Raw genomic sequence first — 15,591 nt, 5'->3', positions numbered from 1 at the left:
AGCATTTTGAGAAACTGCCTGAGAAACTTCCCTTCTTTTTTTCCTCATATCACTACAGAGCAGATTTTTCAGATCTCCCAGACCTGATAAATCATTTCCACAGTTATAATTTAATGATTCCATATGAAAATGCAGTTGTTTTTCTTGCCTCTACAATGCTACCCAATCTTCTCCTGGTAGAGGTATTATGGGGTTTTTATTGCCCATTATGTTCCAAAGGTGTCCACAAATGTTTGGAATTGATTTGCTTTTTCCAGGAATACCTTCCTAACAGGATAAAAGCATGTTGTTTGTAGAGGAAGAGAATAAAGGTTACCTATTTAAAGCATTCTGATTGTTTGCCTTTGAAAAGACTAAATGAGTGGATGGCATTTATTACCAAATTATATGAACTTTATTAAAAATATATTTTTAATAAAAATATTAAAAAGGTAAATCTATTATAAAATTAATAGATATTATGATACTTGTAACAGTTTACTAGAGTGTTTACCTATTTACTGGAAATTTAAGTTATGATTTCCACTGTGCCAAGGACAGACCAGTCTTTTCCAGACACTTACCCTCTGACAGCATGAATAAGTCTCAGTGATGGATAGGCGGTTCGCACTTTCAATTTATTCTTAAGGATTAATGCATTAACCCACTCCACATGCTTCTCTCCGCCTTTGACCATGAAAGCAGGGATCCAAAGGACACTGTCATTCAGCATAGATAGTCTATGCACAAATTTTTCTCTGTCGCTCTCATTCCGAAAACCTCCAAATGCTCTTTGTACAACTGATGGATTCATGGTAATAAAATCAGATTTTGTTCCCACATCTGAAGCAAACTCCACCACTGGAGCTAGATTGCACCTGAAGAGGACAAAAATAAAACATAAATGATAATAACTATGAAACATTAACTTAGTTAAAATGGGTAAAAGGAAAGCTGAGAGTGAACATACAAGTCTGTTTTTTGCTGGCAATCAAAATAGAATTAAATAATATTGTATGAAGGTTGCATGAACCCACCCGATGTTCTAAAAAGGTATCAATTGTAATCAACTCAGCAATGAAGATGCTGTACAGTATATTAGAAGTTCAGATCATGAATGTTTGAATCAAAAATATCAATACCTAGAGTAGGTTATAGCTCAAACTCTTACTAGCAATCATGCCAATCAAATAACACATAATTTCTTATTGTTATCCATCACTTAAATATAAATTTAAAACAATCTTTAACTAAAATTATTGGTTTGGGGTTATTTGGTTGTTATTTGGCTGGTCAAAAATATATCATTTAGTATGTATATGATTTTTCATCAAAATGTAAAATTATGACAAAAAATAGGTAGTATTTATGTTTGCCTTGGGGCGGGGGAGGGGGGGAAGGTACTGAAACTTTCTACTTTCCAAACACAGATCTTGTTGTTAAAATCGTCAGGACCTCATGAGTTTTCCAAGCTTAAACTTGTTCAAGCTCTGCATACCATCAGAAATCTTTTTATGGCCACAATTTTGTGTGTGTATATATGTATACACACACACACACACACACACACACACAAGGCCACTTCCTTAAAGTTTCATTTTTTGCCATTAAGCTAATTATTTGTAACAGCCATATAAAATATACTTAATAATCTATAAATGGATTAAATTTAAACCTTTTTATAAACAAGTTATATCTGCTGGCAGGGGCAGGTCCAGGGGAAGTGTGGTGGCGTAGTCACACCCTCCTTTATCTGTGCTGCCTGTGAGCTCTTGGCATAGCATCTGTCTGGAGCTCCCATTTTCACGTATTTTTAGAACCTAGGAACCTGGAGGGTAAATGCTGCCATCACTTTTCATCACTTCCTTTCCTCTCCTGCCGAGTTCAATACAAAGGTGAAGGGAGGGGAAAATATTCACTCCCTGGGCTCTGCAGCCACAAAAAAGTAGGGGCTCCGGCCAAATCCTACACCAATCAATTGATGAGCTCAGAGCTACTACTCATTCAACCTCTAGCAGGAGCCCATGCTTGGTAGCCAGTATCTCATAGGTCACTGTGCATGCATGGCACAGTCAAGCTGTCTGTATGGAGGGAAGGCTCCCCTGGGAGGGCTCCCCTCCCTCCCCTCTCCCCTTTGCCACATTCCTGGATCTTCTGTTGTCTGTGGAAGAATAACAGAATCAATTTAATGGAGGCGCACACCAAAAACAAGGCATCAAATAGCCCACATGCTTGGGGGTCTCTTGGTGTTTCTTTGTTTTTGTCATTTTGTAACTCAACCTTTTGTTATTTTCATTGTCATTTTTTGTTGGGGAGAAACATGGGAAATATTTTTTGTTAAAATTATAACAAAATATATGTTATCTTGGTAACAGCACTCAGCACTGTCAAAAACCACAAGAATATGAAATAACAGTCCATGAGAAAGAAGTATTATTCCTATTTTATACTTATGGAATAGAAACATAAAGAAATTAAGTGACCTGCCCAATCTTTTCAATCTCTCTTCACTTCCAAAGGTTCTGTGTAGTTAGAAAATGGTATCTAAATGTAATTTCCTCTAGAACTTGAAAAATAATCTTCAGCAAGCCAGACTGCATGGCTAATATCGTGTCATCAGTGATTCAGCAGTAATGTATCTAATATAAAAGGTTATGCTTCATAATGGCGCACTTTCTTAGTCTAATGTATCTAGCAGTACATATTTAACAGGTAGGCTTACAGTAATAAGGAGACCCAAATATAATCCTTGGTAATGGGGTTGTTCATGCACTATTATTACAATTCTTAGCCAAATTCAAACCTTAAAATTAGATATCCAATTATACATAAATGGGCAGTTAAATAAATTGTATTTTTTTCCCCCCAAAATATCAACCACCTCTAGTGTTGGTATTTTGTCCTTAGGAAATATAATTAATTATTTAGGTGCATATGGATTATGGATAATGTGCATAATTATAAATATTAAGGCCTGATTTTTATTTTGTTTGGTTTGGTTTTGGTGATAGTAAATGTGCTCTGAGCGGCTGTTGTTTCATGGAAGTATCAAGATGTCCATTAGGATAGTTTCCATTTAGATGCAGCAGCAATATAGAAGTCTAATAGGAAAATGAATAGTATTACATGAAAATGCAATGTTTATCTGACTTATACTTATTCCCCAACTATTTCAGAGTCTTCCAGTCAAAAAGAAGTAGGGCTAAAAGGGACCTCCAGAGGTAATCTAGTCCAACTCCCTGCCTGCAGCAGGATCATCCCTATCCAAACCATTGTATACAATCCATAAACTAAACTATACATAAAATTACCATCAACCCTGACCCAACAAAGACTTTACACCCTAAAGTCTCCCCTGCCACGGATAAAGCAGGGGAACCATAGCAGTCAACATCCTGCTTCTATAAAGTATTGATAATATATGCTCAAGAGATCCTGGATAGAGGGGTGCACTCCCCACTACAGAGGAAGGCAAAACCCCCCACAGTCTATACCAAACTGACCATGGGGTAAAATTCCTTCCTGACCCCAAATATGGTAATCGGTCTGACCCTTGGTGGAGGGGCATGATCCTCTACCCAGGAAACTCCAGCTTTGGTCCCTGAAGGAGCATTGGCACACCTTAGTCAAAGTCCCTAGCCTTTTGCTGTAGCCAACACCCAGTGTCTGTGAGGAAGATTTAAAAATATCTAGACACATGAAGCTGAAAGCAGGGAGGGGCACTTCCTTCAAATAACCAGAAATAACTAAAAAGGGATACTTCCTTCAAATAATGTGATTTCAGTAATTACTGAACATAAGACATCAATGCAGATAGTTTTCTCAACTGCTTATGGCCTAGTATAGAAATAGTGCAAATACCTACAAAATCTGAAAATTAAAAAGCACACTCTTAACAAAGAAATACATGGTAAAATTGCTTATGGCATTCTAAATGACCTCTTCAGATTAACCATTTTTATAATAAACCGTGCCTCCTAAATAATTTAGGCTACCAGCTAGTAAATCTGATATCAAGATTTCTTTCAGATTCTGTTTTTAAAATAATACTTGGTAGACAGATACATGTTACAGTGATGGATATCTTATAAGAAAAATTGTTTCAATATCAGCAACTATCCACCTTAACTGAGGTTTAGAATGATGTTGAAATATTTATGCCATTCAATAAAATTGGACATAAACTATTCCCCTGGAGACATTTATTGTTTGTATGCTATCTGTTTTGATTTTTATACAAGTTTAATGTTATTTTTAGTGTCTCTGTTATTACATTATCAGCAAAATGTTCTTAGTGTTTCATGAAACTGGTGCTTTCCTTTGAATTCAGCACTTTATTTGCTGAACAATAACTACCCACATCTAAGTGCAATATGTTTATGCCATTAGACTTCACATATAATTATGTATTTCATTATTTTTTCTTTCTAGTTCATAAAGTAAATTTCTGCTTTCAAGAATCTACAATCTGGACATTTATATTTCTTTTCTGGAAGATTCAGATTCTAAAGCATTTGGTAGCTGTAATTCTGTTTCAGACTTCTTAGGGTCTCAGATATTCACATCTGAGTCTGCACATTGCACTTGCATGCTAAGCATGTGAAAGTAATTTGCTGAATTGGTTTCTGATTTGTTTTTAGCTTTTAATGTATGCTTTTTTCCTGTATCATGATTACAAATGTATTTAAATAACTAGTGTATTTTCTTCATAGCCAACAAATATCTTCTACTATCTTTTCTGAACATTCTTCCATTCAAGTAAGTGCATAGGCACAGGCTTAAATTTAAGCCTGCGCTTAAGTTTTATGGAAGTCAGTGGGTCTTAAGCACACACTTGATGAGAACTGTATAATTAATTATTCTGTATCTAGAGATTTTTAATGCCCAAAGGTTAAATAGTGCCCTTCAGTAGCTAGATATTTCAATTCCAGCTCAATACAAAGTGTTCATATCCAGTTATGGATTAACAGTTTTGTGGCAATTTTTTTCTGGTCCAGAAATTTTAAGAAACAAGCTTCAAAATAAACTTTAATTTCTCCCATTAATAAAAAGTAATATAGAGATGTCCCTGCCAATGCCCATCCAAAATTCATAAGGGAATAAATACTACACTGGCAGTTACTGGATTATATACTTCTCACTTGCCACAGTATTGATATCTTCCAGCTACTTGATTGTCTAAAATCATTTCAAATACATTTTTCCAGTACCCCCAGAGTCTCTCAAAAAAATATTGTCATCACTTCAGTCACCTCGACACTAAATAGGCCTTCCCCCATCAAAGCCAAGCAGGACTTGAAAACTTCCTCAAGTCACTTAGTAAAGTTGTGAATATAAAAAGCATTCAGAAATTCTCAGTTCTGTCCTGCACTGTAGATTGACTCTAGGATGGAAGTAAACAGCTGTAAACATGAGTACTGAAACTAATTCATCATGTCTTGTAGAATCTTGCAAAACTGTTTCTACAGCTTCCTTACTGTAAACTGATGAAAGGAATGATGCAAGCAGAAACTGTTCACACAAGAACTTTACAAGAAAAGGATGTTCTGGTTCTTCCTTTGTTTTTATCTATGTAATTGTATATTGGTAGATAATTCTGGTGTTAGAAATAGAAAAGATAAATGTTTATATATTTTAAAAAGCAGTCTATCAACAGCTTCTTACTTTCTCCTAGCTTCCCTCACTTAGAAATGCCCCTTGTACACAATGAATGTTCTGAAATTGGTTTGATGGTATTGAGGTCTTTGCCAAAAGGGAAACAAAAGGGGAAGTTTCATAGTGTATGTTGGTTGTATCCTGTCTTTTACGATTACTTCCCTAACAAAGAAAGTTACCCACAAGATTACCAATGCATATGATATGATACAAGGCAGTATGATTTAAGCCTTGCTCTAGTTTTTTATAGGATTGCAAACAATATATTTATTCATAAGATCTTAACTAGAATAAGCAAGCCATGAGAAGACAGTAAGATAAACATTCATCTTATGAGTTCATGTCAAACTAACCACATATTCTTTCATGAAAAAAAATTATTGTACAGTACTGGATATGTATAAAGATTCCAGTAAAGCAACAGTAATCAGAGGAACAGAATTTGAACAGAACTGCTGTGAAAGTCTCTCTTCTTCCAGACTTCTCTTCCAGGTGCAATAAATAATTCCTTGTTTACTGATCCTGATACAACTGAGGCATGCTCTTATTTCCCTAGATCAAGGATCAAAGTGGATTAAACTCTAGTATATCCACCATATGGTATTAACTAGAACTATACTGCAGAAGCCAAATTCTTCAAATTAGTCTATTAATAAATGTAACACACCCAAAAACCTAAATATGGCTCTATATTACTAGCAAGAACCTCAGCTTTTCTTCCTTCACATCCAGGAAACCTTGTTAAGTTTCAAAGCAAACTAATCACTAACATGGACCAAAACTGGAACCCTGACTCCAAAGATCCTGGGCTGCCTATGCATGTGCTCGAAGGTGTGGGCGGCAGCATTTTAATTAGAGAGGTTCCCCAGCAGACACTTTAATTAAAACACCACAGCGTCACATGTATTAAGCCCTCATGCATTAAAAATTGCCATGAGACACTTCATCTAAACTTCAATCAATGAGGTTTAGTTAAAGTGCTCCATGGCCATTTTTAAATGTGTGTGGGTTTAATACACGTGATGCTGCAGCAACACTGCAGCATTCTAATTAAAATGTGAAGGAGCATGTGTGTAGGCAGCTATGAATTTTTGGAAACAGTCAGAATCTCTTAGCAGAAACTGACCAATGAGAGTAGTACCTACTCATTTAGTTGCAGAAACTAACATCAATGTTTTACATGCACTTAATGGAAAACAGCTTCATCATCTTGTCTTTTAACTAAATCTAGTATGGAGAAAAGTGATCATTTTTGATAATGAGATGGATATTTTAATTTCATAAAATGGAAGACAATAGTAATAATTAGTAACCTGCATGGAATGGGGAATTGTTATGAAGTAGTCTGGGAGCCATTACACCTCCTGCTGTAAATTAGAGCAAATAGTCCTCCAATATAAGGCAGCTGGACCACCCCAGAATTCCTCATAATAGTGGCTCCACAACCACCCTGACATAGTCCTCTCTACCCTAAGGTCTCGCCTAGGCTACATAGGGACTATATCTGCCCCTTAAGGTCTCCTGTAAAACTTGTCACAGAATCCAGAGTTCTTGGCTGGTTTCATAAAAATGATACATCCCTTTTTTAAAGGGTAACTTATAACATGTTTCCTCATTTGTTGTTTTACAAAACCATAATTTATGCTGCAGATCATTAAGTCCCTGGTTCTTAAGTATCACTATGACCATAATGTAGATTCTTTTCATTTGAGGCAATGCAACGAAGTGATAGGGAAGGACTAAGTGGTGGCAATCCACATTATTTACCTCTTTATTGACAGTCCTTGCTGCACCATTAACCATGAGTTACTGAGTTGTTACTGTTGTTTCCAGTACAGGTCCTTTGACATGGCAATAAAGAAAGGAATTTATATCATTGAAAGTTTGCTATATATTACATGAAAAAGCTACATCGGTGAAATATGGTGAAAGAGATTTTAATCACAAAAAGCCAGAAAACTGAAAGTTGTAGTTCCCACAGTACCTGTAACTCTGCCTTTTTGTGTGCAGAGAGTTTTACTTATTACTCTACATAATAGGATTAATCTGCATGGCAGCTCTCAAACCAATATCAGAAAAACATATTATTGTAATATGGGGAATTTTAGAATCACTACCTAATTCAGTGGTGATGGAGGGGGTTAAAAATATGATTATTTATATTTTATGAGATTTAAATTGATTTTTTTTCCCTGATTATAAAAGAGCTCTGTGGTTGTGAGCTTGGAGTATAGCAAGAAACTGGACTTTTGATATTCAAAATAGAGAAGAAAAAATATTCCTTGTAGTGAATCTGTACTAACTGGTAAGTTACTTATCTTAATCATAAAACAAAGCAAGTAAAGAAGCAAGCTAAGGAAGCAGACCATTAAATATAGAAGTGGATGAAGAGACGTTTTTGTTTAGAAGCAGAAATTGAATTTTGAGACTCTTAAAAGCAACTGAGAGTTCTGTCAGATTTAGAGATTTGTTGGAAGGAAAAAAAAAGTGTAAGTGTTTTTGTTTTTGGTGTTTAGAAGCAATCTGAAAAAGACAACCTTGCTTTGTTAATTAACAAGGAAGTGTAAGTGTTTTAATTGTGAATCACAATTTTATTTATACTTTTAGTTATCTCTGTTCCTGGAAAAACATAAAAATTTAGGCCTGTCTTGCATGCTCTGGAAATAAATCAGTTATGATGTCAACAAATTGCTTCTCTTAACCCTATCCTGTTGTGATATTTGACCAGTCCTCAATGTCTAGATGAGTCATTGAATCATTATTAATGTTTTACTAGACTCCAAATTAGTCTCTTGGCTTACCCTCCTCATCACAAATTCAGTCCAAGATTTATAAAAAGGAGTGTCTAAGGTGAGGCTTCTCCGCTCTCAGGGCCTTGTTACATGAGACACTTAGTATATATTAAATCTGTGCAGTAGTAAAGTTAAAACATGTCCTCAGCAGTCACCAGCTCAGGACTCCAATGCAGTGCAGGGGCTGTGACCCACAATCAGCTGCTTGTTGGTCCCAGTCCTGGCACTGAAGGCCTGGGACCGACAAGCAGTGAACTGTGCTTGTATTAACTCTGTGGACAAGTTGGATGGTAACTGAATGTGTGTTATTTAATATAATCCAGAGACATTCCTCCTGCAGAAAGTCCTAACTCTGCTATGATAAAATCATACCCAACGTGTTTTACTGCTTGAATACATGGACACTTGTGTGATATATGCAGTTAACATGTCCTAAGTATAATAGGTAAAATGGCTGTATCATTTAGTTTCCTAAGTAATCATCCTGATTTTCTAAATCACTTGGCCCCAAATGACCAGGCTGCATGTTAACCCCCCTGCAAGCCACATGCAAACTGTGGACTGCCAGTTGGACAATCTTGCACTAAATCGTACAACTGACAAATCTAAGGCCAATTTTTTTGCTGAGAAAAGAAGAGACAAAACAGAAATAAGAGGAAGCTGAACTTCTAAACTGTTAAGTGTTGAATGAAGTGAGCAATATAATTCTAGGCACCACCATTATCGCTCCTTGCTCACATATTGTAATTAAAGCTAGTTTATTTCACACTAGGGCGGTTTGTAGGAAAAGAGAAAGGACAAAAGAATAACACCTTCACAGAACTTGAAGGAGCACTGATGAAAATGTTTTAAAGGCTTTACTGAAATTGTCCCATGCCCATTCGCATAACACCTAAAAGTGCAATTCTGCTCGGAAGAGGAGGTTTTAAAAAAAAAAAAAAGAAAAAGACAATTCTATTCCCCAGACCTGCCTGCTCCCTATGTATACTCTGAACAAGACTTACTGTAACAATAACCAAAAAAAAAAAAAAAAAGGTTTCTATTACTTTTTTTCCTCTGTAATCCCTATTTTTGGAAAGCCAAAATAGCTTAGATGAACCTAGTTAGATATCACTTTTCCTTGTATAATCAACACATGCTGTTTATTAAGTTCCAGCATGATGTACCTGTGCAGACTTCATGAAAACAAGTAGAACAAACAGGATTCACTGAGGGAATAATTTCAAGATAATAGAGAAGTGGAAGAAAAGAGAGGCTGCTTTGGATGGCAAGAGCTTTGTTACAGAGCATGATGTGAAAGACAGAAATTCAGATTAATTCTCAGAAACCAGGCTGCATTAGCAGGAATAGCAACTGCAGAGGTGGGGTGGAGGTGGTGGATGTCACTTTCACTTATAAACTGTGCTTCTGAGATGGAATGAGTATGGACAGAACACAGGAACTTGATATGCTATTTTTTTAGGTTAGTAGTATACTTTAAATACAGACTTGTGTGACATGAGCCATATTACCCACATGCAAAATTCAATTTTTCATTGCTTAGCTATTTGAGAAGTTCCTTTTGGGCAGAAATGAAGATATTTGTTTGGAGTGTAAAAAGACAAGTAGTTTTTACACATTGGAACTGTACTAAGCACTATGTTATTTCATTTAGCCAGAAACCTTAGAATTGGAAGAATTATTTTAGAGAATTTGCAGGTTTACAGAAAAGTCACTATTGGGTGAAGATTGCAGCGGAACAGAACTTTTACTTAGACAAGAAGATTGAAATGTTGGTAATTTTAAAGTGAATTAGCTTCTTCAGGACTTCCGTATTTTATTTAGAAGAGTACTGTTAAATGACTTTGTATGAGAAGATACAGTATTTGAGAATTTTAATGTGTTTTTCTTAAGAAAGGAATATATGGTTTAACTTTTGATGGAACATTTACTAAAACATTTAAGTATCATTTCAGTGAAGCTACAAAGCCCTTAATTGAGAGGCAACATTGAAACACCTTTACATGAAATAATATAATGCAATGCATTGTATGAATATACAACAGAAAACTTTATGTGTTCTGCTTTTTCTCATAAAGTAATATCTCTGAAAATGAAAAGGAAAGATTCTAAATGACAAATTCTATTCCCTGTTCTTCCCCCTAAGCACCATTTAGGCACTTTATAAAAAGTGCTATATAGTAGCCACAAAAGGATAGAAGAAAATTTCTCCATTTATTACACAGAACTTGCATATACAATTCTGCCCCATAAAATCTTTGAGTGGCAAGGCTGGAGACTGGAAAGGACTGAACAGTTCAGAAGTTGGCTATAGTGAAATTACCATGAGGTTTCTGGACAGTATTGAAATTCATCAGCATCCCAGAATGGGCTCTTGTTAATTAGACCAACCAGGTACTATTCTAATGTGCACTGAGGGCACTTTACTTCTAGGAGGAATCAAATCCTTGGAAGGCTTGTCTACACATTCATTAATGCACCATAATTACAGCTAATTACATTTATTACCTGTAATGACAGGTACTAATTTCATATGTTGTAATTGGTGATACTGCGCATTAGCACAAACAATGGGTTTTTTGTGATGTTAACGTTCACTAGAGTAAATCTACTGTGCGCTAATGGATAAACATGGATTTTGCACCCCACAATAATGTATGGTAGAATTAGTCTACTGTGCTCAAACCGTCTCATGTAGATGTACCCAGAGTATGAAAATGGTATGTGTCTAGTATATTTACTGGATTCAGCAAGACAGGATCAATGCCAGGTTTCACTGAACTTCTGGGCTAAGTACTGACAGTCAAAAAACCCGAGGCTGAATCAATTCAGTCTCTGCAGTTTTCTCTAACCAACATAGATGGAACAGATAAGCAAGTGAACTATCATTCACTTTTCAAACAGGAAAGGCAGCCAGACCCCTGCAGTGGCTCATACCAGCAGATGGGGGTGCTAGAGCCCACCTCCCAGCCTGGTGGCCATTGCAGAGAGCCTGGAGCTCTTTGATTCCCCAAGCCACACCCCTTCCTCATTCTCCCAGGGAGCTGAGTAAGGGGGGGGGAGGGGGAACCAGGAGCAGCCCAAGAGGAGGAAACCAGAACTGGGGGCTTTACTCTGCCCTGCCCACAGCCAGGAGTGAGGCTGGAGTCTCCTAACCATGCCTCCTTCTCAGCCTCCCAGCCAGCTGAGGCAGCAGGGCAGGGAAGCCTACACCTGGGCTTGGCTCCACCCCCAGAGCTGGGACCCAGAAACCACACCCCCTCCTTAGCCTGGAACTGGCTGAGGGGAGGGGAGAAAGGGAAGCCTGAAGCAGGGGGCTTGCTCCACCTCCTAAAGCTGGGAGCAGAGCTGGAGTCCCCTAGCCATGCCCCATTTTCAGCCTCCAGCTGGTTGAGGGGAGTAGGAGTGGGAATGAAGCTCCCAAGAGGGCTTGGCTTCTCCCCCAGAATTGGGATCCAGGAGCCATGCCCACTCCTCAGCCTCCAGGATGGATGGGGGGAAGCTTGTAGCAGGGCTTGGCTCTGTCCCCCTGAGCTGGGAGTGGGGCTGAAGCCCCCTAGCTATGCCCCCTTCTCAGCCTTCAGGCAGGTTGACGGGAGAGGGGTGGAGAAGGGCTGATGAGGGGGCCTTGATCTGACCCGTCAGAGCTGGGAGCCAGAAGCCATACCCCATTCTCAGCCTTGGGCTGGCTGAGGTGGGAGAGAAGAAGCCTGCACTGGGGCTTGGCTCTACTCCCAGAACTGGGAGCCATGCCCCTTCCCAGCCTCTAGGCCAGCTGAGGGGAAGAGGATGGAAAAGCCCACAGTGGGGCCTTGATTCCACACCCACCAGAGCCAGGAGCCATGCCCCACTTTCAGCTGGCCTGGAGGCTGAGAAGGGGAAGTAGCTAGGGGACTTGGGCCCCACTGCCCTGGTTCTGGGGGAGTGGAACCAAACCCGGGTGCAGGCTTTTCCCTCCTCACAGCCAGCTGGGAGTTTGAGAAGGGGGTGTAGATCCTGGCTTCCAGCTCTGGGGTCAGAGCCAATCCCCACTGCAAGCTTTGCCTCTCCCCCTCCGTGAGAAAGTAGCATGTAGCCACCTATTTTGATGACTGGTATTTCTTGTTTATTTTAAAGGCAAATACATGTTTTTACAATTTCTCCAATTTGCACAATTCTTATTGAAACCTCGCCAGCCCTGCAAAGGTTATGCTGGAAAGGACCATGTTGTTTTGTATTTCAGATTAATGACATGAAGATAAACCTTACTGAAATTAACTGAGATCACTAACCCATCTTACACAGACTACATAATCATGGAATAGACAGTTTGGGACCCGATACTGAAATTAAGTTATGTGGGGGCTTTGTTAATGTCTTGTGTGAAAATTTACATTCATACAGCTATATGATACATAGTGATATGAAACCTACTGATTTCCTGGGGAAACCAATCTAAGGATACCAACTGGTAGTGCCTCAGGAATATATAATTTATACAGAAAAAGATGTAGCCATCTGAGTACTCCTGAGGCAACAATGATTTCTCTGAAGCAGTAGTAGCTTTATGAAGCCAGGGGAAAAAAAAGTCTATTTCAATTTCTTGGCATTTTTATTATGTAAGGGGGGCAGGGGAGAGAAAGGAAGTCATATTCTCTGCCCTTAGCTGTTGGATGAGAAGTTAACTCTCACACTGCTTTCATTAGAGTGTCTAGTCAGCAATTGAGGGTATAAGAACAAGAAGAAGGTAAGATAAGATAATTCTATCGGTGTTTTTAAGAAGCTCACCAAAAACACTTCCAAACATTCACAAAAAAGTGTCACTCTTTGACCTCTTTCCTTTACAAGCCGATAAACAAAACAATACCATGCCACTATAACAAAAAAGTACAAGCAGTCATGATTTATCCAAGTGCAAAGACAAGATCATTACACAAACATACCTCTGACTTCTGGCTTCATTGTGCTAGGGTCCCAGAGATCTGTAACTATGGGCATAGTTATACTGGCAAACTCTGCAGCAAAACACGTCTCGTCACTACATGGACACTAACCCTCAAACTGAAAATAATGTAGACAGCTTACTGTGTCACAGGGCCAATAAGTTCTGCTGAGAAGCAATGTTTCATTATGGGCCTCTTTAGCACCATACAGCTGTAGTGGAGACATGCATACCCTCAAACGTATTTTACTCAAAAATAAACCATTCTGTTCATACATTTCTTGAAGGAACCAATATAAAACCAACAGAATCTGTCTTGGGTCATGTGACTGTTACTTATCTGAAGTAACAGTCATGAAGTTGCTCCAATAATAATAATAATAATAATAAAAAAAATCAGAAATAAAAAACCCTTGCTGCTTAGAATTAGTGACACATCCCTCCATGGATGCTGTCTACAAGAGTAAAAGTACCAGCAAAACAGGTGGATGAAGTAAAGAATTTATAACTTGTAGATTCTGCAGAAACCAGGGAACAAAATCTGATTGTGGCTAGCGAAAACTAGTCTCCCAAGTAAACATCCTGTTCAGACTTAGCGCTGTTCAGATCAACAGTAGTAGCTGGTGAATCTCTGAATTTAGGAATGTAGTGACTCATATTTTAGAGTTTAATTCAAGATACAACACGTAACTTGTTTACAGTACAAGCTTATAAAATTAGGTTACAAAATTTACCTGTCCCTACACTGGGATTACATCTATCAGAGACAGTGTGGGTTGTTTTCGTCAAATATACGTAGTGGTCCTGTAAAACCTAATTGCAGGATTAGACCTTGAGACAGCTCTATTTCTTTTTTTCCTTTGTTAGTAATATGTAATTTCCATAATAAAACCTTATCCATACATGATCAATGGGACTAGTAGCCTGAGAAAGGAGTGCAATTATATATGAATAAAATATTGTGAAAAGATTTAGATACAATAGAAAACCGAGGATTATTTAACATTTAAGTGAGGCACTGTGAAGGAAACCAAGTCACTGGACATCAGTCAGGTACAGTTGATACTACTGAAAAAGTGTAATTATATGCTCCATAACAGTTTGCTTAACCCAAATACAGAAGTTGCCACTATCATGGATGTCACTGTAGAATAACTTACTTCATCTCAGATGAGAGGTGAACTAGGTTTATTATATTTCCAGTTCCAAAACAGAGGACACCTGTCATACAGGGGGAGAGGGGAGTATATGGCTGTGGTGAGGGCAGTGATATGGTGGTTCCCTGCCCCTGCCCATTCTGTTGCCCCTCACTCCCAAGCCACAGCCCTCCCCCCAGCCCTGCTGCTGCCCCTTCACTCCCTGCCTCCCTGGGCCATGCTGGCGCCCCTCACTCTTGACCTGCAAGCCCATGGTGTTGCCAGTGCCCCACCCTCCTGGCCCAGTCCTCCACCCCCCGATGCCTTGCAGTCCCAAACCACAGCCCCCCGCCCCATGCCTCCAGTGCCCCTCACTCCCAAGCCACAGCTACATCCCTGCTGGTGCCACTCATTCCCAAACTGCCCCCCCCCCCACTACTCTCCAGTATCTCCTGGCCACCCTACCCCTGCGAGCATAGGCACCAGCTCTGGTACAGCCAGGCGAGCCATGCAGCTCCCTGCTGCCCCCAAGGATCCCCCTCACCTCTTTCCCTCTCTGGAGAGGCAGGCGCTTCTCCCACCCTGCTGCAGCCTCAGACACGCCCCCCCCGCCCCCTCCCCCGCAACCACATACACAACCCCTGACTCTCACAGATTTACCTGTATTCAACTGCCAGGTTGCTCCCGCCCTTGCCTGGCTATGTGTGTGTGTGCCCTGCCTCCAATCACCCTGTCTCCAGCCCCAAGCAGATCCTTGCTAGGGCAACCTGGGAAGATCTGGGAAAAACTTTGGAGCTGAGCTGACCAAAACCCCAGACATTTGATCATATTTTAAAAAACTGCCCAGACAGAGATTGGAGGATCTAAAAAGAGGACATGTCTGGGAAAACCTGGATGTATGGTAACCGTAGGTGAACACAAGAATCAATAATTCCCTCCTAGGGCTGCTCCTGGGGCAGACTACTTATGTGCTTCCTTTTACTCAAAGACTAAGCTTACAAGCTCCATTTCACTTTTTAATTAATTTAGGCCTACATTTAACAACCCCAGCTTTTATTTCATAGCCAAGTAATCCCACTGAAATGGACAGGACTCATTTTGAAATGAG

General features: G+C 39.2%; 1 protein-coding gene across 1 annotated transcript in view; it reads right to left on the bottom strand.

Moving 5' to 3' along the window:
- The window catches only part of ST8SIA4 (ST8 alpha-N-acetyl-neuraminide alpha-2,8-sialyltransferase 4), a 123,870-nt gene that overhangs the window by 69,395 nt on the left and 38,884 nt on the right, over positions 1 to 15,591 (bottom strand). Inside the window, exon 4 of the mRNA XM_006270395.4 lies at positions 564 to 857. Within this exon, the coding sequence (XP_006270457.1) occupies positions 564 to 857 (294 nt within the window). The remainder of the gene's footprint in view (positions 1 to 563; positions 858 to 15,591) is intronic.

The sequence above is a fragment of the Alligator mississippiensis genome, chromosome 3 (genome assembly GCF_030867095.1).
Source record: "Alligator mississippiensis isolate rAllMis1 chromosome 3, rAllMis1, whole genome shotgun sequence".
NCBI classification, from domain to species: Eukaryota; Metazoa; Chordata; order Crocodylia; family Alligatoridae; genus Alligator; species Alligator mississippiensis.
Note: the sequence above shows the minus strand (reverse complement) of the source record. Positions and strands in the feature narration are given on the sequence as shown.